Genomic DNA, 25,510 nt, shown 5'->3' with positions numbered 1-25,510 from the left:
CCAAAAACTGCAAAAAAAAAAAAGCCATTTCTATAACTTAAAAATGCAAAGTGAAGCAGCAAGTACTGAGGGAGAAGCCTCAAGTTATCTGGAAAATCTAGCTAAGATAACTGATGAAGGTGGCTATATTAAGCAACAGATTTTCAATAGAGGCAAGACAGCCCTCTCCTGTAAGAAAATGCCATCTAAGACTAATGCCATCAAGCAACCACCACCTTGATCTGATCAATCAGCAGCTGTCAACATCAAGGCAAGATCATCTCTACCGGGGGAAAAAAAAACTTGCAAAAGGCTCACATGATAGTTAGCACTTTTTAGCAATAAAATATTAAGGTATACACACTGTTTCGAGGATATAATACTATTGAACATTTAACAAACCATAGCATAGGATAAACAACTTTTCTAAGTATTAGGAAACCAAAAAAAATGTGTGACTTGCTTTATTGCAAGATTCACTTTGCAAAAAAGATATTTACACCAGATTATTCATTGCAGCTCAATTCGTAATGGCCAAGTCATGGAAGAAGCCCAAGTGCCCATAGACCCATGAATGGATTAATAAATTGTGGTATATGTATACCATGGAACACTATGAAGCCTTAAAAAAAAAAAAGATGAAGCCTTTACCTCTTTTATGTTTACATGGACGGATCTGGAACATATTCTCGTGAGTAAAATGTCTCAAGAATGGAGGAAAATGTATCCAATGTACTCAGTACTTCTATGAAACCTACTTATATTTACTCACACTTTCTTATGAAAGATAGAACACAACTATAGCTCAGGATGAAGGAGAGAAATGGAGTGGGAAGGGGGGGAGGTTTGACAGAGGGAGGGTAAAAGGTGGGACCACACCTATGGAGCATATGACAAGGGTACAAATCAAATCTGTGAAGTGTAGAACACAGATGTTTTGGCACAATAATCAAGTAAATGAGGTGAAAGCTATGTTGATTGGCTTAATCTAACCACATCAGATTGTATTAAAAAAAAATCAGCACATTGTACCCTACATATGCATGAATGTATTCATGATCTATGTGTGTTTGACCTAGCAAATAAAAAAAAAGATATTGCCATAGTCTGAAACTGAACCCACAATATCTCTGAGGAATGCCTGTATATATTTGAAGTTTGAATCACATTAACTATGCATGTCCAATAAAATTAACTTTTTATTGAGAGCATTAAGACTATGTGTATTCAGGCTGGGCACAGTGGCTCACACCTGTAATCCTAGCATTCTAAAAGGCCAAGATGGAAGGATTGCTTGAGCTCAGGAGTTCCAGACCAGCCCGACCAAGAGTGAGATCCCATCTCTACTAAAAATAGAAAATTAGTCAGGCGTAATGGCAGGCACTGGTAGTCCATCTACTTGGGAGGCTGAGGGAGGAGGATCACTTGAACCCAGGATTTTCAGTTTGCTGTGAGGCAGACTGATGCCATGGCATTCTAGCCTGAGCAACAGTGAGACTCTGTCTCAAAAAAAAAAAAAAAAAAGTTCAAATACAACCATGTTCTTACACACGCGCGCGCACACACACACACACAGAGCCTATTTAGGGAAGAAAAGTTTTCTTGAATAAAGTGTTCCTATGAATGGAAGAAAGCATTTTATAAATACCAAAAATTACATTTAATTACAGTTACCTTCATAAGAACAGTTAAGTACACATAAAATGTATTTTTTTTTAAATTCACATTCCCTATACATATAAATATGCTTAGGATTCTAAACATAAAAATTGTCATCATTCTATTATTCAGAGTGTATTATCTGAGCCAAATTCAATTCCACACATAGCTAAATTTCACATATAGACTAAAAGCTAAAATAGTTTCAGTGGAACTTCTTCACTGCCATTCTCTCCCTCTATTCCTGCTTTACTAAAGTTGGAATGGAAAGAGATCTGAGCGTTTCTCCAAACTCTACCCACTGTCTGCTTGTGGCCAGCAGCAAAGATATTTGTAAATCAGAAGTTACATTCCCACTCTGAAAACATGAAAGTATGTAGCAAAAATGGTATTTTTTTTTTTTTTTTGTAGAGACAGAGTCTCACTGTACCGCCCTCGGGTAGAGTGCTGTGGCGTCACACGGCTCACAGCAACCTCCAGCTCTTGGGCTTACGTGATTCTCTTGCCTCAGCCTCCCTAGCAGCTGGGACTACAGGCGCCCACCACAACGCCCAGCTATTTTTTTGTTGCAGTTTGGCCGGGGCTGGGTTTGAACCCTTGAACCCGCCACCCTCGGTATATGGGGCTGGCGCCCTACTCACTGAGCCACAGGCGCCGCCCTTTTTTTTTTTTTTTTTTTAATGGAAAAAAGGCTGGGAAGTGTGTAGGAGAACAGAATGACAAGCAAAAGCAAGCTCTAGCTCTTCCCAGACCCTATTTTACTGTAAGAGTTGTTCATTTCATATGAACTTAAAATGTCAGGAGCAAACAAATTCAAATATCTTTAGCAAAACATATTTCACATTAACTCAATTTATGGGACAGAAGAATCTGAAGTCTTACTAACCCACCCTATTAAAGAAAAAAAATACAAAGAAAGAATCTGAGTTTTAGACAATATGATCAATAAAGATTAAAAGAGAAGCATTTTTTTCTCTGAGTAATTAGGAACCAGTGATTAGAAATGTTATTTCTCTTCAAAGGATATTTGTCAAAAATTTAAGTTGTTGCCAAAAATATATTGAAACATCTAAAAATTAAATCATCTAAAATGTTGAAATGCATGTTTTTAAAAATTTCAGATAAATTTCTAAAATCATATTTCAATTACATTTGGTAAATAATTAATAAATCCCTATAATTAAACGGCATACATTTCAAGGTCAATACAAAGTGGGAAAATGTTTAATTTATAACAGTTAATCCACAAAGACACTTCAAAAAACTATATCCCAAAGAAAGTCGCTAATACAGTACTAAATGCTCTTAAGTCTGATATTTTAAGATAACATACACCCCCTCCAAAATATATAGTACACTACAGTCACCTTACATAAACTTCTGCTTCACAATATGGTCTGCTTTATAGTTTTCTACTCAGTACTGTCTTCTGTTGACAGTTTAAAATCCACTCTTCCCAAAATCATTTGACACTCTCCTCTTCTGACTCCCTTGCTCCTACAAGTTCTATTTTCTTTCTACCTCTTTTGTAATACATATCACAGTAAATCGTTTTATTAAAATCAATGTGAACTTTACAATTTACAGTATTTTGGGTTTAAGAGAATACAGTATAATTACTATGTCATTTAAAAACAATCCCTAAATCACCATGGAAAATAGGCAAGTTATTCTATCTACTAAACCTCTTCTACTACTATTAAAGGTGCTAATATAAAAGTATTTAAAAATTGATATATTTGGCAAGCTTCATAGTCCATTCAGTGGCATCAAGGTATTTTATTTAAAGGCATGAATTTCCTGGCAGGAAATTTTTTTAATGTAGAATATTAATTCTAAAATTATCAGGGTCTATTAATATTACCAGTCTATAAACCCACTGTGATTTTAAAAGTTCTCAATGAATTTACCACCTACTAAAGAAATACACTATTTTTAAAAATTAATTCTAATACTCATCAAATTAGATCTCATGGTTTGTCTCTCAGTTTTTATATTCCAGAATTATATAATTAAATCTATATTCATATTATCATTTTCAAACTTCAATCATATCCTTTCTTAGTTAAGTATATAATACCTAATTATAAACTGTTAAAATGTTACCTAGAAGAAGCTATGAAAGCAAAAACAAGGAAACCCAAATTGATCCACACATCCAACATACCCCTACCAAAACTGCACTTGCAACTTCGTTGCAGAAACTGAAGAGCTAATCCTAAAATTCATATGGAAACTTAAGGGACCCAAAATAGCCAAAAATAAATCAATAAATCTTGAAAAAGAACAAAGTTGGAGAACTCAGGATTCAAAACTTACTCCAAAGCTATGTCAATCTAGACAATGTGGTACTGGCATAAGGACAAACAATGGAATAGAATTCAAAGTCCAGAAATAACAATTCCATTGTGATGGGACAGAAGCCAGATTGGGCTGAATATTGAGCAGGATATAAAGAAACAGAAATAACCAGTTTGGCTGTAAAAGGGAAACAAATGTGTAGTCGGAAAGCACAGCAGGGTAAAGGTGGGGTTTTCATGTTTTGTTTTTTAAAAATTTAGAATAAGTTGAACAAATTTAAAACAAAGGGGGAAAAAGAGCCAGTAAAGAGATACAGAAGTTAAAAGATATAAAAAAGACAAGAGAGAATCAATAATATAAGGTTCTTAAAGAGGCAAGAGGGAAAGTGATCCCGTGAGCATAGAGAAGGGCTATCCTTAGAAAGGAGGATAGAAAATTCTTCAATGTGACAGGAAGGAATAAAGAGGGAATAAATAAAAGCAATTGCAGGTAAGATAGGTGTGTGTGTGTGTGTGTGTGTGTACATGTGAGGTCAAGAAAACAATGGAAATTCTATCTGAGACTTATTTTTTCTGAAGCAGAAAGCAAAGGCATCTGCCAAGAGAAAGTGGGAGGGTGAGAGATTTAAAAACAGTGGAGGTTTAAATAGTTGCCCAGATTCCCGTGGGATGTTTATTTCTTGTATGTTTTAACATTACCCATTGCCCTTTTTTCCTTTTCTATATACTCACTATTAGGCTGGGCGTGATGGCTCACACTTGTAATTCTAGCACTCTGGGAGGCCAAGGCAGGTGGAATGCTTCAACTCACAGATTGGAGACTAGCCTGAGCCAGAGCAAGACCTCATCTCTAAAAATAGCTGGGCATTGTATCTGTGTCCCAGCTACTTGGGACGCTAAGGCAAGAGAATCATTTGAGCCCAAGAGTTTGAGGTTGCTGTGAGCTATGACGCCACAGCACTCTACCAAGGGTGACAAAGTGAGACTGTCTGCAAAAAATAAAGAAATAAAATATATACTCACATTTAATAATAATTTTCCAAATTGAAATAACTGCTTGAGGAGCCCAGCGCAGTGGCTCATGCCTGTAATCCTAGCATTCTGGGAGTCTGAGGAGGGTAGACTGCTTGAGCTCAGAATGTCCAGACCAGCCCGAGCAAGAACAAGAACCCAAGCCCTTCTCAAAAATAGAAAAACTAGCTGAAAGTCGCAGCAGGAGCCTGTAATCCCAGCTACTAAGGAGAGAGGCTGAAGCAAGAGAATCACTTGAGCCCAGGGTTTGAGGGTTGCTGTGAGCTAGGCTGAGTGCATGGCACTCTACCCAGGGTGACAGAGTGAGACACTGTCTCCAGAAAAAAAAAAAAAAAAGAAAGAACTGCTTGAACAATTTTTGTATGATAAGAATATCAAATTCAATTGTGGTATTACTACTATCACACTAAAAATTCATCTACAATTGCTTCCTATTAGCTCTCCTGCTTAAAACTCAAAAAGGAAGATCTATATGTTATCTTACATGAATTTCAAAATTACCTCTTATGCGTAAGGAAGCATTTGAAATATCCACAAACTTTTCTTCTGCACATCTAGAAGACGCAGCATTTATTTAGAGGATTTTATTCCCTAATACTTCTTGATCATGGCATACTGTTTGCAAAATAGCCTCAATAATTCTTACCACTCCTGAGCACATTGCTACTTGAGTTGTGACTTCACTTTCCCCACCATCACAAGTAAGAGTCTTGTCCTCCTCTACCAATATGTGCTGGCCATATATACTAGACTTTGACCTACAGAATCTTACAAAAGTGACAGCAAGTAGCTTCCCAACATAGAGTGTAAGAACGCTGTGGCTCCTGCTATAACCTTCTTGAAATATAGAATAGTGACATGGAAAACCCAACATGGCCTTCTGATGGGTAAGATCACAGAGAAAATGGCCCAGTCAACACTTACTACCAACTTTCCGACATAAGAAAGAGGTCACTGTAGACCATCTAGCTCCAGCTGAGCCTTCAGATGACTGCAGGGACCCTAGGTAAGATCAGCTAAAGAACTGTCCACCTTAGCCCTACTCAAATTGCATTCCACAGAATTGTGAGTAAATAAAACTAATATATTAAATCATAAAATCTGAAATGACCTAATTTTTAATTTCTCTTTTCTATTTTAAAAATATAGAAAAAGTACCAAATTTATAAATTTAGCACTTTTCTCATGGGAAAATCATAAATAGTATCTCATTTACTTTTAAAAATTTATTTTGGACCTAAACTTAAGGCTTCTTTAAGACAAAATTACCAGGTCTAAGTTCAGCTATGTATTAATATTAATCACCTACCGTATGCTAGGATTATTGAAAAACTGATCATGTATCAGTGAGCAAAAAAGATAAAAATCCCAGCCCTTATAGAGTTTATACCTTGGGGAATCACAGATAACCCAATTCCAAAATATAGTATCTTCTGGTACATTAGTATTATTATGCATTAACGACATCCATAATTTTCAAGGGAAAAACATGTGAGGAAAAATGTGTATGTTATAATAATAATCACTCTTACCCTCATGCCAAGCACCAAGAACCCAATCTCTTCCATTAATGGATACTTGCTGACCTGTTGCTGAATCTTCTCAGATGAGGCAAAAGGATCATAGCTTTTACGCCCTATCTTTACATCCATTATACAGGGCTTATTAAATTTATGGGTCACATCTTCCAGTTTTAGGTATAAATCTATTATTAAAGAAAAACCATAATTAGGAATAGGCAAATACATTACTACTCAAGTAACTGTCAGAGGAAAACAAAATGTTAGGAAATCCTAAAACAGAGAAAAAAATGTAAAACAAATCTAGTCAACAATTATTATTCCACCTGAAAAAAAGACCGACCCAAAAATTTATAACAAGCATAAATATCACAGTAAATGCTCAGAAATGAATTAAATAACATTTAACCATAAGCAAAAGATATGAAATAGATGATGACATTTCTAAGAGCATTAAAAGAGCAATGAGATTACTTCAAAGCTATTCAAAAATTAATTCTCCCTTTGAATATAATTTATGTTATCTATGCCTCAGCAGATCTTTTAGTATTTTAATAATTCTTTAAACTTTATTCTTTATTTAAAATCAGTAGGACCAAATCCTTCCCACAGAGTAATACGGGCTAAAAAAGGGTAAACCAATCCAAATTATGATCATTGCCAAACATATAGTCTTTCTAGTCTCAAGGAAAAAAACAAATATCCTGCTTTTTAGAACACAGGTGATCTCCAAAAGTTGGTCTATAAATCACTTCGGTACCCTGCATACATCTTCTTACAGAAAACTTAAATAATGATTCAAGTATAATATTATAAAAGCCCTACCTACAACATATGTGGTATAGTTGACTTTCTTAAAGTTTTAGCTTGAAAGCAAGGGTCCAAGGCCACTAAGGGGAAAAAAAAAGAAATTCTTCTCAAAGTTTCAAATGAGATCATGACTCATTTTTGAGTAATAAGTAGCATTTCTCCTAAGAAATTCTTCTCAAAGACAGAATAGGTTATGTCCTGCTATCTGTTACCATGACAGTAAGATTAAAGAAGGTGTATATTTATTCAAAATTAAATAAAAGGGTACCAGGGGTAAAAGAAGCCTTAGTCCTGTCCAACCAATTATGCTATGTCCCTAGCATAGTTACTAAAGTACAAAAGAAAAGTCTGTGCTTTCTTCTAAACATTACAAAAAAATAGCAATTTTTAATAAAAAAATTTTAAAATTAAAAGTAAAAATGAAGTTTGTGCTGAACAAAAAGTGAGAACAACTCTTCTACTTCAAAGGATAAGAGATAAATTTTATCCCTTAGGCAAAGGAAGATGGAAGGAGGGCCATGACTGTGCAGAACTAGGTGAAGTTTGGTGTCTATCTCTTAACTACGAGATGGTTAAGAGAAGAAGGGAAGGAAGCAGCACAAGCCCATAGCCTTCAGAGTCTCTCCCTCATCTCCAACCACCTGGAACAAAAGGAAGTAATCATATTCATTCTCTCTCAACAGCTGCATAAGAATTTCAGGAACAAGGCTTCCATTTCAAATATCAGAACAGTCTAATTAGATTCTAATACAGTAGATCTTTGGCATTTACAAATTTATCATTATTTTAGAATCAAGAGACTCCAAAAGTCTCTCTGTGGTGAAGCTATATATGGAAGGAAGTATAAAGATAGTGAATGAACCTTGCTAACCACCAGAGCATCTGTATCTCAGTGAAGGATTACTGTTTCCTATTTGCCAATTTGGTAGTCATTAAAAACAAATAATAAACTGTTTCTTTATGACAAGTAGAGATGCTAGAAGTCAGAGTAGAGACTTTGCAAGTCTGAAAATAAAATCTCTGTTTCTACCTTCTCCTTAGATAAATAAGGCTAAGTATATAACAGGATAACGGATTTTATTTGATGTTACTTACACTGGCCAACTGTGTTTTTCTTTACCTGACTTTCAGATTCTTGATACATTTTATATGATTAAAATCACCAAAAAAAAAAAAATTGAAATTATTAGCTGTCAGAAATAAAACCTTAAGTTAAGGCCTACTGAGGATTAGTTTGGTATGTTCATATTCTCTGTCCTCATTTTTTTTTTTAAGTGAAAATAAGAATTGCGATTCTCATTTCTTTTTCAAGTATAAAAATAAACATTAAACCTGCTTTAGAGATGCAATTATTAAGAAGGACTGTGATGTTAACTAGCAGCTTACCACAAGTGCTTTTAAAAAAGGTAAATAAGAAAATAGGACATGAGCTGGGCATTGAGGTCTTTAATGAATTTTTTTTTACAGGTCATCATCTACAGAAATAAATTTGAATATTAATTCACTCTAAAAAATACAAATTCTTTCCCTAGAATAGAGGTTGTAGGTCAATGTTGAAATTTAGTTACTCAAATTATCAAAGTTATTTTGCCACAAGGCAATCTCACTTATAAGGCAATGACACAGACTAAAGAACAAAGGACACTTTTCACCTAGGCCACTCTGTGTGTAGAATAAAGCAGTATTTTTCCATTTGTAGGTCACAACCCAGTACTGGACTGTAAATTCAACTTAATGGGTTGTAACCTGAAGTTTCTTAAATGAAAAAGTCTTGAATGAAAGAAAAGAAAAAAATATACAAAACTGTCTCACACGTAGTAAGACTAAGTATTGTGTGGTTTGGTCTCATCTTAAAAACATTGAGTTGCCATGTAAGAATGTATTTATTACATGGCATAGACAAGTTTTACAAAAACATTTGACTCAAAAGAATGTCACTGTGTCATTATGGTGTTTACCCAGCTCAAGAGCTATCCTTAGGCCCAAAGAATTGGTCCCTTTGCAGTCACTGTCACAGTTTGGAAATCTAGTCCTATGACCGACCATACAGCCACTGAAGCAGGAGCAAACATCCTGATACAAGCTTGGCTAACCTTGCCAACTTGGAAGTGGGAAATAACCTAGGGGTCACTTCAGTGGGTGCCAAAACATCACAGGAAAGTAGAAGAAAGAAGAAGAAAAGTTGAGAAAGCAAAGGAAATGTACACAGAAAGATCTCCTGGAGCTCTGGTAAGAGTTCAATATCTGGTTCCAGTCCCACCTTAGGCTAAGATGCATAGCCCTTGGTTTTCATAAAACACCCTGTATCCTTATAATAAATTCTTCCTTTTTGTTTAATCAAGTTCAAGTTTATTTCTATAACTTGCACCCAAAGAATCTTAGCTAAAATGGCAGAGTTTAAAGCAATTGCTTTGGAAGCAGAGAAGGTAGGTTCAAAATCTCAGCTCTATCATTTGCTACCCTGTGACCTCAACAGCACTTCTCCATACCCCAATTATAAAAAAGAGATGATTATAGAATCTATCACAGGAATATCACGAAGACTAAATGAGATAATATAAAGTGCTTAGTATAGTGTCAGTCCTAGTTATATAAATGAAAATTACAACATTCCCTCACTGCTTCAAAAATAAAATTTCAAATATTCAAGATACAATTATTGTCAAGGCACTGTTCTGGGATATAAGTGAACAAAAAATAAAGTAAAAATCCTGCTTTTATAGATTTTTTTTTTTTAATTGAGACATAGTTTCACTTTGTCACCCTCAGTAGAGTGCCATGGTGTCACAGACCACAGCAAACTCTAACTCTTGGAGTCAAGCGATTCTTCTGCCTCAGCCTCCCTAGTAGGTGGGACTACAGGTGCCTGCCACCACACCTGCCTATATTTTTGTTTGTTGAGCAGGCCCAGGGCGGGTTTAAACACCCAGCCCGGGAGCATGTGGCTAACACCCTAACTACTGAGTTAGGGGTGCCCAGCCTGGAGCTGCTTTTTTTTTTTTTTTTTTTTTTTTGTAGAGACAGAGTCTCACTTTATGGCCCTTGATAGAGTGCCGTGGCATCACACAACTCAGAGCAACCTCCAACTCCTGGGCTTAAACAATTCTCTTGCCTCAGCCTCCCGAGTAGCTGGGACTACAGGCGCCTGCCACAACGCCCGGCTATTTTTTTTTTTTGGTTGCAGTTCAGCCGGGGCCAGGTCTGAACCCGCCACCCTGGGTATATGGGGCCGGCGCCCTACCGACTGAGCCACAGGCGCCGCCCCTGGAGCTGCTTTTTTAAGAGCATAAATAGCATTCTTTTAAGCATAACTCCTGGTACACATTAATTTTGCTTATAAGTACACATAAATATTAAACATGCACACCATTAATAAATATTAATACTTGCTAATCATGTCAGGTCACCAGTGAGTCCAGGTTAAACTTCAATATTTACTATAAACAGAAATATAAGATGATTCTCTGGAGTTTATATTTACCCTTCCAGATAAGACAAGTAAGTGTTAATTTTTAATAACCACAAAATAAAATGATGTAGTCACAACTCACCTAGGTGTTTGCTAATGGATACTTTCCAACTCTAAGGCTAATATCAAGCCTTAGCCTGCAGTTAAATATTAACAAGAACATCTATTTATCATTCACTGATTTTATCTCAGTTAAAATCACTCTCTCTTGCACATGTCATGACTATAAAAAACATTCAATCTGATCACTAACCTCAAGCAGGCCCTTGATGTTGCTCAACTATCATACTGTATTTCCCAAATCTACTCATTTTCCATCCTTTCAGATTACTATTTCATGCTTTCTTCCAAAAAGGAGAAAAGGTCAGATAGCCAACTATGTAAGCCACATGGAAAAACAGACAAGACCGTGCTTTTACACATCAATCATCAGCTATTTCTGAGAACAGAAGTTGAAAATAGAAAGAATTATGAGAACTTAAGCCTCCAAATTTGCAGTAAAGGGAGAAGAAGAGACTAGCCGTGTGTCAGTTTGTTTTAATTTATGCTTCCTAAAACTTGACTAGCAGCTAAATTAAGAAGCCTACAAATCAATCAGGCTGGTGATTACATTTGAAAACTCAATTTGCTAAACCCTGCTTGATGTTATACTTTTCTTCTTTGAGACAGAGTCTCACTCTGTTGCTCAGACTAGAGTGGGCCATGGTCTCAGTCTTTAGCTCACAGCAACCTCAAACTCCTCAAGCAATCTTCTTCTCTTAGCCCCTCCTCCCTCACTGAGTAGCTGGAACTACAGGCACCCACCACAACATCTGACTAATTATTTTTTCTATTTCTAGTAAAGACAGAGTCTCACTCTTGCTCAGGCCGGTCTTGAACTCAGGTGATACTCCCACCTCAGCCTCCCAAAAATGCTAAGACTACAGGCATAAGCCACCATGTCCAGCCAATCTCTCCAAATAACTACCAATATCTAAAAGGTTTTTGATGGTTCATGTATCAGGCTTCCATGTTTTTACACGTATGTACAAATGAGATTTATTATCTATAACTTCCTTGAAAAAAGATCACTGCCTTATTGTACCCTCAATGACTCCCCAACAATAAAAAAAAAAAGAAAAAAGATCACTGCCAACAAATGTTCTATTTAAAAAATTCCATTGTCTCAGTAAAGCATCACAAGAATGGAGAAGCATGAATCCTATGTACTCAATTTTGATATGAGGACAATTAATGACAATTAAGGTTACTGGGGGGGGAAGCAGAAAGAGGGACAGAGGGAGGGGGGTGAGGCCTTGGTGTGTGTCACACTTTATGGGGGCAAGACATGATTGCAAGAGGAACTTTACCTAACAATTGCAATCAGTGTAACCTGGCTTATTGTACCCTCAATGAATCCCCAACAATAAAAAAAAAAAAAAAAAAATTCCATTGGTCATGTTCTAAAATTAAAACTTCTAGTAAATAGACTAAATTTTTTAGTGAATACACTAAAAATCACTGAATTCTATGCTTAAAGTGAGTTGAACTTTATGTTACGTAAATTGTATCTCAACATAACTGTCATAAAAAATAAAAGATCTTATGAGTCAGCATATTCTTATATTTAAGAAAAAGTTGGCTTTTCATTTTCTTCCTCTGAATTATAAAAACCTACGTCAGCTTTATAAAACTGTACCCAAAACACCTAAGATGCCCTGGCTCATGCCTGGAGGCTAAGGTAAGAGGATTGCTTTAGCGCAGGACTTTGAGGTTACAGAGAGCTAAAATCTAAGATCATACCACTGCACTCCAGCATGGACAACAGAGTAAGACCCTGTCTTTAATTTAAAAAACCACACATACACACAAAGAAAAGATGCTCAAACAAAAAGAAAAAAAAACATTATTAATTTAGGCTATATAAAGCACAATCACACAAACCACAGTATTTTATTAAACTTTAAGAAAATATTTGTTTTCATTTTCAAAATTCTGAGAGGTAAGCCTACATGTTAAGTTTTCCAAACCCAGCAGGGGCCGGGTTTGAATCTGCCACCCTTGGTATATGGGCCCTACCCACTGAGCCACAGGTGCCACCCAAGTTTTCCATCTTACATTTCTTTCATTTATAATCAAAAATACCCAAACACAAAGATGATTCTAAGAATTCTCTAGTAAGAACAAAACTAAACAATCTGCACAGTCCAACAGTTTTATCCAACTTCTTTCAGAGCTAATAAATAAGAAAGGAATAGAAAATCCCTTGAAGCAACAACTGTTGATATTACAAGACCACTGTATATCATGTGTTCTTTATTCCCTGTCCTCTTTCCCTTTCTGTTTACATTTTCTCCTCTCTTCTCTCATTTTCCTCACATCTTCTCATTTTAGTTGCACCAGTATCTCTAGTCATATTCAAACAAGAGAATTAAGAGTTTATAAAACATTCTCACATAACATGCATCTGCACAAGTCTACATGGTACTACTTTAAATTTACAGAAGGTAGAGCTCAAAAAGGTTACTGAGTTAGCCAAGTTCACAAAACTTATAAATAACCAAGATAGAAGCCAGGTCTTTTGACTTCAAAGTTACAACATGGAGGAACTTCAAGATTTTTCATTATCGAAGACCAAAAAGGTTGATTGCCAGCAAGTCCTTGATTTTTACATCATGTGCTAGTAATCTAAAAACTAAAAAATGTTATTTTAATTAAAATATTCCTTCTCTCCTACAAACTATTTTCATATACTCTATTTTTCAAGTAATGACATTGTGTTTGTTCAGCTATTTCACCCTTTCCAATCTTTTTACTAAGCATTTAATTATCTAGATTTCTAATCAAACATCATCTTCAGCAAATTCTGTTAATCTTTCAGTGTCACTTTACCAAGGAATGATGATTCAATCTAAATTAAACAGCAACTAGTAGCAAAGTTCAAGGACATTTTAGATACTTTAACTTCTTTGTCCCTTTATCTTGTCTATATCATAGCATTCCTGCAAAGTATGACTCAGAGAAAACTAAAAAGGAGGGGGGCAGAAGACATTACAACAAAAAGCTCTATAACGTAAAAGGATCTCTACATGCATATGCAAGCATATGAGCAGCGGCTCACAGCTGTAATCCTAGCACTCTGGGAGGCTGAGGTGGGAAGATCACTTGAGGTCAGAATTCAAGACCAGCTTGAGCAAGAGTGAGACCCCCCCATCTCTTAAAAAGAGAAAAATTAGTCCCAGCTACTCAGGAGGCTGAGGTAGGAGGATGGCTTGCGCCCAGGAGTTCCAAGTTATAGGGAGCTACAATGCTCACTGGGCAAGAGAATAAGACTCTGTATCCAAAATAAAAAAAGTGAACAATAACCAAAGGGCAATCATAATGACTTATAAAGTAATTTAAGCAAAATGCTGATCTGAATCATAAAAGTATATATATTTAAGACTAAAAGACCTTTAATCCCACAACAAGGAAGGAATGGAAGGAAATGGGTAGAGGAGAAAGAAAAAGAAATAGTTCATAAAGCCTCAACTCACTTTCCTTTCTTCCCATATAATTAAATTACATAAGAATCCTAAATTCCTATGGAAGCCATCAATTTACTATTACTATATTTTGCCATATATAATGTGTTCCCATGTATGATACACACCCATGGTTTGGGCCCAAACTTCCAGAAAAAAAAAATCTATTTTTTATATTTTTTAATTCAAATTTGTATTTGTTTATATTTATGCACTTGTTTTTTGTATTATAAAGAAATTTTAGCGTTTATTTTTTAACATAAGAAATTTTATGTAACAAATAATTACAAAACACAAGAACACATACAAGGTACAAGAAATCTTATGTGCTGATAACAAATAGCACTACCCATGAATAATACACATTCGTATTTTTCCCACAAAATTTTGGGCAAAAAGTATACATTATCCATGAAAAACTATAGTACCTAACAGGATACTCAAAGGGAAAACCACCACCCCCAGTTAACTTAAGTTGGCACTCAAAGTCAGAGTGAAAGGAAGATAAGAACCAAGGAAAGGAACAAGTTCAGACTGGAGTCCTCTTCTCTTTATGTTCTGAAAATGTGGTTCAAAACCTGTCTAAGTAAAGCATGTAGACAGCCCTCAGAATGGGAGAAGATATTTGCAGGTTATGTCTCTGACAAAGGTTTAATAACCAGAATTCACAGAGAACTGAAAAGTATTAGCAAGAGAAGAACAAGTGATCCCATCTCAGGCTGGGCAAGGGACTTGACGAGAAACTTCTCTGAAGAAGACAGGCGCACGGCCTATAGACATATGAAAAAATGCTCATCATCCTTAATCATCAAAGAAATGCAAATCAAAACTACTTTGAGATACCGTCTAACTTCAGTAAGATTAGCCCGTATCACAAAATCCCAAGACCAGAGATGTTAGCGTGGATGTGGAGAAAAGTGAACACTTCTACACTGCTGGTGGGAATGCAAATACGTTCCTTTTGGAAAGATGTTTGGAAAACACTTAGAGATCTAAAAATAGATCCACCATTCTATCCTACAATACCTTTACTAGGTATATATCCAGAAGACCAAAAATCACATTATAACAAAGATATCTGTACCAGAATGTTTATTGCAGCCCAATTCATAATTGCTAAGTCATGGAAGAAGCCCTAGTGCCCATCAACTCACAATAGATTAATAAATTGTGGTATATGTATAACATGGAATATGATGCAGCCTTAAAAAAAGATGGAGACTTTACCTTTCATGTTTACATGGATGGAGCTGGAACATACTCTTCTTAGTAAAGTATCTCAAGAATGGAAGAAAAAGTATCCAATGTACTCAGCCCTACTATGAAACCAAGTTATAGCTTTCATGTAAAAGCTATAACCCAATTATAGCCCAAGAATATGGGGAAAGGGGATAGGAAGGGGAGGGGAGGGGGTAGGATGGGTGGAGAGAGGGTGATTGGTGGGACTATACCTATAGTGCATCTTACAAGGGTACATGTGAAATTTACTCAATGTAGAATACAAATGTCTTAACACAATAACTAAGAAAATGCTGTGAAGGTTATGTTAACTTGTTTGATGAAAATATTTCAAATTGTATATAAAACCAGCACATTGTACCCCACGAATGCATTAATGTACACAGCTATTATTTAATTAAAAAAATAAAAAAACCTGTCTACATCAGTGGGGTACAGTGGCTCATACCTGTAATCCCAGTAACTCTAGAGACTGAGGCAGGAGGACTGCATGAGGCTAAGAAAAGGCAACTAGCCTCAGCAACACCGCTGAATCCTGTCTCTAAAAAAAAATTTTTTTTAATTAGCCAGGCAGAGTGGCATGGGCCTGTAGTCTAGCTACTCAGGAGGCTGATGAGAGAGGTCACTTGAGCCCAGGCTGCAGTGAGCTATGATCATGCCACTGTACCTCACCCTGTGGAGATTTTCTATATAAGAAAAACCTGTGACTTTCATTTAAAAAGAATATCACCAAACTCTGACATAAACCTGCATAACTAAAATATGTAGGAGTGGAATCTGTACGCTTGCATTTGGACAAGATCATAGGTTATTCAAGTTTAAAGCCCTTTCCCCTCAATTTAACTCCATCAAAGTTTAGGTAGTCAAGCTGCTCATTTAAATAAATTCTGTGTGCTCTAGCAAAGGCCTTCAATTAATACTGCTTCAAGTATTAACATTAAGAAAGAAAAATTAAGTGTCCCCTTTTATAGGTCATTTTATCATCTATGAAACTAACCTGTGTTTTGTAAAAGCTATAATTTAAAGCCTGGAGGTGAGGGATGAAGGAGTAGGAAACAGAAAGGAAGTTATACAGAGAGAATACTTTTTTTTTATTACTTAAAATAAGAAAAGAAATTGTACGATAAATTGCTAAAAAAATCTGTAAATTAATATAGCATTAGGTACTAGTGTGTGTACACACCTACACACACTTCCCTTCAACTATACCAGATCAATTACTTACTTGCATATTCCATTTTTAAAAAGGTTGTGAAAATAAAAGCATTAATGAAATGTTTTGTTTCATAAAGATCAGGGGAAAAACACCTGTATTCTATGTTCTAAAAACACAAACTAGGCTTAATTTATGTAAGTCCTTTGAAAAAGCCACTCTACATGAATTAAAACCGAAAGATAAATTTTTAAGAAAAGATTACCATTTGGTGCAGTGGGAGGTGACCAGATACCGTAATATTTTGGCAAATATTTTCGTAGCTCTAGAAGAATACCATCAGTACAATCAGCAGCATAAACCTAAAACAAACAAACAAATAACACTGTTAGTTTCTTATAATAGTTTATAACTGTTCTGCACATTTTTCAAATAAAACATTGTGCTGAATCATAACTGAATTGTGATTTATCTGGTCAACTGTAAGTAAGTTTGGAATAAGTGGAAAAAAATTACTGTGTGTATTCAATGAACAATTATGTATTATTTAGAGTACACTCTTGTAGCCTTTCAGTGCCCTTGAACTATTTTGTAACTAAGTTGTAAAATAATTTAGAGCAAATATAATTCTTGTCCACATAAATGCAAATAAACTCTGGCCAGGAGGTTCAAACTGACTTCCCTCTATGCTCCATGGAAGAAGGAATTTAGTGTCCACATATAAACTCATTTCACTCTCCCTTTATTCCATGTAAGTTTCTAATTCTTTAACTTCTGTTTTGAACCAGTTTTAACATCTGCCTGGTTCCCTCATTAAATAATGAGTTAAAGAAAATCTTTTAACATATATTTATTTTGTATCTGTAAAGGAACTGTGATGTTACCATTTTAAAAAAATTATTAACACAATGTAAGTCTAATTATTATTCATTTAATTTCTTGATGTATAACCACTAATAATCTAAGAAGATACTAGAAATTTCAAATACCAAGGAACCAGGTTCTGGTTTTTTTCCTAGGAGAGAAAAAAAATATTTTTGTTTTAAAAACTACTTGTGGGGTGGCACCTGTGGCTCAGTCAGTAGGGCACCAGCCCCATATACCAAGGGTGGTGGGTTCAAACCCAGCCCCAGCCAAACCACAACAAAAAATAGCTGGGTATTATGGCAGGCGCTTATGGTCCCAGCTACTCTGGAAGCTGAGGCTGAAAACTGCCTAAACCCAAGAGCTGGAGGTTGCTGTGAGCTGTGATGCCATAGCACTCTACCAAGGGTGAAAAACTGAAACCCTGTCTCTTAAAAAAAAAAAACTACTTGTGGCTGGGCATAGTGGCGCACGCCTCTAATCCTAGCACTCTGGGAGGCCAAGGTGGGAAAACTGCTTGAGCTCAGGAGTTTGAGACCAGACTGACCAAGAGTGAGACCTCATTTCTACTAAAAATAGAAAAATTAGCCAGGAGTCATGATTCACACCTGTAATACTAACTACAGGGAGGTTGAGGCAAGAGGATCACTTGAGCCCATGAGTTTGAGGTTGTAGTGAGCTATGATAATGCTACTACACTCTACCCAGGGAGACAGAGTAACACTCTGCTAAAAGAAAAATATAAGACATTTTATCCAATGAATCTCTCTAACTATGCTCTAATACACTCTACCTATTTATTTAAGACCATTAAAGTTTACTAGAGTAAAATGCTGACAAAAACTAACTATTAGAATCTAATTACGTATGTTAAATAATTCTCATGTCAAGTAATTGTACGCAACAATTCTACAGAATAAACTCGGGTCTGGCAGACTCACCAAATATCCATGTGATACACTGTATTTGTCAGATTCCCCAATTGCAATGTGACTAGAAGTGATATTAGTCACTTCCAGGGCAAGGTAATTAAAAGCAGGTGTACCCAAACATTCCTCCATTCCTGGCACAAAGACCATCAAGGCAAAGTGTTCATAATGATCTAATTACAAGATGAAGGAATAAAGTACATTCCTATGTACTTTAAATAAGTCACTGATATATTTATATGTGAAAAAGATAAAAGGCATATTACATACAAATATGTATAGCAGGTTTATGAAATTAAACAGATACACCTGTATGTATCTCCTCTGTAAAATGCAGAGGAAAAAATACAAATATGCATTTAAAACTTCAAGGTTTAGTTCTGAGATAGAAGAGAAAGAGTAGAGAGATAAACTTAAGTAGTGGGAATCGTATTTACTGCAACATGCCAGATAAGATAATCTAAAAACTTTTCTATCTAGAAATGTAAAATAAAATATAACAAATATTTTCTTAGATTCATATCTGAGCTCTCAAGTTAAAAAAGGAAATTCACATGTATCCTAGAAGAAAGAAGGATAAGCTAAGCAGTGATGCTTGGGTTTCACCAAAGTTCACACTGAAAATTTGAACCAAAGGATCTCTGAACTCCGAGACCAGACAGAGCTGAAGACAGAGTTGCTAATGAAACATGGAGAACAGATAAAATTCCAAATATTGAGCAGTGCGAATCCTGGCTTCCTTCTCACTTTCCCAATCACTACATTCCAAGAATGCTGACAGCCAAACTGACTGAAAAACAGACAGAAGCAGCAAATAACCAATATTAGGAATGAAAAGGGAGCCGTAACTATGTACAGCATGTTTTTCGTGTTGTGGTTATTGTTGTTTTTGGAGACAAAGTCTCACTCTGATTAGAGTGCTGTGGTGTCATAATAGGTCACAGCAACCTCTTGCCTCAGTTTTTCTATTTTTAGTAGAGATGAGGTCTCACTCTTGCTCAGGCTAGTCTCAAATTCCTGAGCTCAAGCAATCCACCTGCCTCAGCTTCCCACAGTGCTAGGATTACAGGCATTAGCCACCACGCCCAGCCTATAGAGCATGGTTTTTAAACAATGCTATGAAGGATTTTGCCAAGTGGGCAATTTTATATAAAAGAAACACAATCTAACTATATTTTACTATCACATTAACAGATTAAAAAATCTGAAGACCTGAAAGAAATTAAATCCCTGGTTAAAATATGTCCCTTCATAAGTAAAAAGGAAATGATAAAAGAATGGAAATAGGGAAAGAAAAAGGAGAGAAAGGCGGGGAGAGACAGAGATGGACAATAGGCTGCTCTGATGAATTTATAGTTAAGCTCTACCAAGTCTATAGGGCATAAAACCCTCATCTGATAAAAATTCTTCAATAAAACAGATAACTCATTTTATGAAGCTAAAAGAAATAGGAATCAAAGCCTGATGACAATATGTGAGGAAAATAATAGTTAAATCTCATTTATGCCCATACCTGGAAAAAAATTAAACACTACTGAACAAAATCTAATAATGCATATTATTATTAATAAAAATAGACATATTCAAGTAGGCTTTATTCCAGTAATGACAGGTGATAATAATATAGAAATCTATTATGGTATTTTACCATATTAACAGATTAAAGAAGGAAGCTCATACATTTTAATAGATACAGAATCATTTTAATAGATACAGAAATGGTAGCCAAAAAATATTCACTATTCATTCATGTTTTAAATTGTTTCTTTAAAAAAAAAAAATAGTAAAGATGCTATGTATCTTTCCTTTCCCCCTCTACTCTTCTCCACCAAAGAGGCTGACATGTATCAACTGTATCAATATGTTCCCCTGCTTCTTGGCATTGCCAGCAAGAGACTGGAGGGTTGAAATAGAATTGAGGTCAGGTTGTTTACTTTTCTAGCTCTCTCCTTACCAAGCCATATCTCCCACTAAAGTTAACTTCCCTAGGATCCAGGAACTACTCTCCCTCCTTGCTCCTTCAGGCCCAGGGATGGTGTAACCTTCTATTGTCATTTACAGATTGCTGTAAACTTTGGCACACCTTTGTAAATGGTTCCTTTATTAAACTAACAGAGTGTACCATTTGTTTGTCTTGACAAAACCTTGATTCACACAGAGGGTAATTCTCTTTTTTTTAAATTAAGACAGAGTCTCACTTTGTCACACTCCATAGAGTGGTGTTGGGTCATAGGTCACAGCAACCTCAAACTCTTGGACTCTGGTGATTCTCTTGCCTCAGCCTCCCTAGTAGCTGGGACTATAGGTGCCCACCACAAAGCCCAGGTATTTTTTGCCTTTTTTTTTTTTTTGGCAACAGCTATTTTTGTTTGTTTGTTTAGCAGGCCCAGGCCAGGTTCAAACCCACCAGCCCAGGAGCATGTATGTGGCTGGTGCCCTAACCACTGAGCGATGGGAGCCCAGTCAAGGGTAGTTCTCTTAACCTGCCAAGACATGTCTATCACAAAGTTATAAGAATCTTTAAGAAATGAATTAGAATAGAAAATACTAGATGACAACACATATGGTAAAGATAAACATTCTTTACATGATGCTTTTCTGTTATATACTCACAGTACTAAACTAGAACAGGCTCTCGAATGTATTTTTTACTGAGTCACACAAAAAACCTGAGAAATATGTTGAACACAACAAAACAAAGCTTACCTCACTTACCATATTATAGAATTCCAGCTCTCTTGGGCCCCTTGGAGGTGGCTGTAACTGTTTCAAAACTGTGCCATCTGGATGTTGCAGTATGCCTATGGAACAAAAATCAGAACTTTTAATGTTCTGATAACTGTGTACCTTGCTTCTTCACAAAATAGATGTGTTCCTCCTAAAGTGACAGGTAAACCACTTTCATAAATGTAAGGGCTTGATTTTATTTATTTCAGAACATTCAACCAACTTGTTTCAGTACTCGTTAAATGTAAAGCATCAGAACACAAATTCCCAATAGTTTAATTTATTGTCTCCAACCACTACTTCCTCATTGCCCCCTCAGATTTACATATGTGTAATTTTTTACAGAAATTTCTCAGTAATAGACTTTCCATGAGATGTTAATTTACAGTTCAGCAAAAGGGTAAAAGTGATAGCACAAGCTGATCCCACTCTAAAAAACAAACAAAATACATGCTAACAGTGGCAATATATGATTTGCTAATTGGTAATTTTTTATAAGACCCTCCCATCTGTTAAAAGGAAGCAACTAAAAATTTTCCTGATTCAGATGTACTGTATGCAGTTATACAGATAGTACAAAAATATCTAGCCAAGGGGAAAACTGAGGGCGGAATCAGAATCAAGCACCAAACCTAGAGCAGGAAGGGGCAGGATTTTATAATCTGTCCACTCTAAACTCACCATGTGTGTACCAACACTGGCCCTAGACTCATTCCTAAATTTTTACATTAAAATCTGACATTTTTATGTACTGAGATATCATTAAAATCATTCTAGCTGGAACAGAATATGGTTCAAATAAGCCTATTTAGAACTTTGGTGAATTTTCCACTTGAATTTCTGTATCTTTTTGGCAAGTGTTAGGAATTTTCTTTTTAAATGCACAATATTAAACTTTTATTGACCAAAAAAGAATCATCTACATGCACTGTGTTAGGCACCGAGGATAAAGCCCTTAACAAGACATATCTCCGCCCTTAGGAGTATGCATAGTGTACCCTCTTATTGCCCACTAACTCACTTTCCTAGAGAAGTTCGCTAATCTTAACTACATTATGAAAGTTTTGTTTATAATAATCCAGTCCACTACTTTTAAATGCACAATATTAAACTTTTATTGACCAAAAAAGAATCATCTACATGCACTGTGTTAGGCACCGAGGATACAGCCTTTAACAAGACATATCTCCGCCCTTAGGAGTATGCATAATGTACCCTCTTATTGCCCACTAACTCACTTTCCTAGAGAAGTTCGCTAATCTTAACTACATTATGAAAGTTTTGTTTATAATAATCCAGTCCACTAACCATGACTTTAATTCTTCCATATCCTGCCTTATTAATGCATCATTAGCACTTAGAATCCTAAAACATCCAAGTTAAACTTTACCATTATATTTAAAATTAAGTAAGACTAACATCAACTTGTGCTGTGTCATATTTATCTTCAGATGAACTCAACCACAAGAAAACCTAATGTTCAACAACCTGAACCAGAGTGCCTCAAGCTTTGGTACAGTCCAGCATCAGCTGTAGCACTTCTCAGACTACAAAAGAACAGAACATTCTCCCCAGAGGCCCTGAAACAGTGTGTCTCAGATAGGAGTTGGGCATCAACATTAAAAAATAATGCTCAAAGAGATGCTTATATCAAAGGCTCAGAATCAGTGATTTCAAAACAAACTATGGGAGTTAATTATGATAGAAAGACATTTTCTATTGGAGCTCTTTTTTCAATCTATCATCTATCCTAGAATACCCCCAAATTGGCTTCCCAGCATACTTGGACCACTTCCAATTCATCCTTTATATTGGGCGGCGCCTGTGGCTCAGTGGGTAGGGCGCCGGTCCCATATGCCGGAGGTGGCGGGTTCAAACCCAGCCCCGGCCAAATTAAAAAAAAAAAAAAAAAAAAAAGAAAATCATCCTTTATATTGTAGCCAGGCTAATCACTCTGAATTAAAATTATCATTAAGCTAGCTTCCCTTAAACTCCTGCTTAGAACACTTTAGTTGTTAAGTTGATCACACAGAAATAAAGACTAGAATGTTAACCTTCCAGTAACCTAGAAGCTGGGAATGGGAGTCAGAAGGGGATAGGGAGAAATTGGTTGATCAGTACAAAATTATAGCAGGATAGATGGAATAAATGGTAATGTTCCACAGCATAGTCCGGTAACTATAGTTAAATTGTTAGGAATTTTTAATCATGGCAAAAATGCAAAATTTAATCAATAGTCTCAAAAGGTACAACAATCGATTTTTAAAGACCTAGATACAGAATGGAAGGGAGGTAAATATTAATCTATATGGATAAAATTGGTTGTTAAACAGTCAAGAGATTGTGGGACTTCAAGAAGTAATTTTTTTTTTTTTTTTTTTGAGACAGAGTCTCACTATGTCACCCTTGGTAAAGTACCATGGCATCTTAGCTCACAGCAACCTCAAACTCTTGGGTTCAAGTGATTCTCTTGCCTCAGCCTCCCAAGTAGCTGGGAGTATAGGCGCCCACTACAACACTTCGCTATTTTTTAGAGACAGGGTCTCACTCTTGCTTAGGTTGGTCTCAAACTTGTCAGCTGAGGCAATCTACCTACCTCAGCCCCCCAAGTGTAGAGATTACAGGCGTGAGCCACCGTGCTCGGCCTAAGAAGTAGTTCAATGTAACTAAAAATTACTAATGAATAACTCTGTTCCTGAAGGTTGGGATGGAGAAAAGAAAGGCCTTTACTCCTACGGTTATGACACTTCGTATGTAGCTAATGATGAGTGGTAGATGGAATGAAGCCTTGAGAATTCCAGAGGGAGAAAATATTTGGCATTTAAAAATGAGCAGAGAACCATGTCAGCTTCCCTATCTTGAGGTAGGCACCTAGTGTAGATTAGGTAGTCTCCCTCTTAAACAAATACATTTTATCAAGCAAGCAGAAATCAGCCTTGCTATAAACAACAGTGAGGGATAAGCAGGATGGGTTAGAGACTGTAACAGTTCCAACACAAAAACGGATTGTTTGTTCCAGCAAGCTTCCAGTGTTACTTACCCTGTATATAAGTAATACACAACCCCTCAAATTTTTGAGAAAGCAGAAGATGGTAATCCCTGACATTCTCCAGCTGAATGAATTCCAAGTCCAAATAAACCAACAGTATCTGAATGTGCAGCCAAATCCCGACCCCACTTCATCTCCATCCCCTGCTCAAACACTAGTCAAGATTTTAAAAAGGAGACATCTTGTGTTTTTCTCTGATTTGGGTATCAGAGTAATGTTGGTCTCACAGAATGATTTTGGGAAAATTCCCTTCCCTTCAATTTTTTTTTTTTTTTTGAATAATTGGAGAGGACTACGTATTGGTTCTTTTTAAAAGGCTCAGAGAATTCAGCAGTAAAGCATTTCAGTTCAAGGCTTTTGTTAGAAGACTTTTTGTTACTGACTTAGTCTCCTTACTTGTTACTGGTTTATTCTGGTTTTCCATTTCTTTCTGGTTCAACTTTAGTGTTCACTAGGAATTTACCCACTTCATCTAGGTTTTCCAATCTGTTGGTGTATAGCTGTTTGTAATAAGTCTCTAATGAGCCTTTGTATTTCTGTGGTATCAGTTGTAATGTCTCCCTTTGGGTTTTCTTCACCAGTTTTATTTCTTTGTGTCTCTTTTAGTCTAGGTAAAGATGCTGATTTTCTCTTTTAAAAAAACTAATTCTTTCTTTTGTTGATCATTAGTATTTTTTAAGCTTTATTTCTGCTAATTTGGGGATTGTTCTTGCTTTTCTATTTATTGAGGTGACATTATTATTTGAAGCCTTTTTACTTTTTTAATGTAGGCATTTATTGCTACAAAATTCCCTCTAAGAACTGCTTTTGACATATCCCATAGATGTTGGTACATTATTTCCATTTCTCTTTGTCTCAAAGGAATTTTTATACTTCTTTTGTAATTTCCCATTGACCCATTCATTATTCAGGAGCATACTTATTTAACTTCCATAAATGTACACAGTTTCCAAAGTTCTTTCTGTTTTTGATTTCTAGGTATATTCCATTGTGGTCAAAAAAAGTACTTGATAAAATTTTCATTTTTTTTAGGTTTGTTAAGAATATTTTTGTGACCTAAGAGATAGTCTAGCCCAGGGGTGGGAACCTGTGACTTTTTACATTTTTAAGTATGGCCTTCTGATTAAATCCAAATTTTACAGAACAAATCCCTTTATTTTCATAATAGCCAGTCCCTGGGTTACGAACAAGATAGCTTCTATAGGTTTGCTCTTAAAATGAATTTGTGTGTAGGATGAAGCGGTACATTTACCTATTACCTGCAACTGCCTCCATTC

At 35.9% G+C, this 25,510-nt stretch overlaps 1 protein-coding gene across 2 annotated transcripts in view; it reads right to left on the bottom strand.

Moving 5' to 3' along the window:
- Positions 1 to 25,510, bottom strand: part of IPMK (inositol polyphosphate multikinase) — a 55,510-nt gene that overhangs the window by 12,534 nt on the left and 17,466 nt on the right. Inside the window, exons 2-4 of one of the 2 annotated variants that reach the window (XM_053585720.1) lie at positions 21,164 to 21,258; positions 16,930 to 17,026; positions 6,503 to 6,675 (exon numbers count right to left, since the gene is read on the bottom strand). In XM_053585720.1, coding sequence (XP_053441695.1) covers positions 6,503 to 6,675; positions 16,930 to 17,026; positions 21,164 to 21,258 — 365 coding nt within the window. The remainder of the gene's footprint in view (positions 1 to 6,502; positions 6,676 to 16,929; positions 17,027 to 21,163; positions 21,259 to 25,510) is intronic. The other variant, XM_053585721.1, reaches the window with a different exon arrangement.

The sequence above is a fragment of the Nycticebus coucang genome, chromosome 3 (assembly GCF_027406575.1).
Source record: "Nycticebus coucang isolate mNycCou1 chromosome 3, mNycCou1.pri, whole genome shotgun sequence".
Classification (NCBI taxonomy): Eukaryota; Metazoa; Chordata; class Mammalia; order Primates; family Lorisidae; genus Nycticebus; species Nycticebus coucang.
This window is presented reverse-complemented; position numbering and strand designations above follow the sequence as displayed.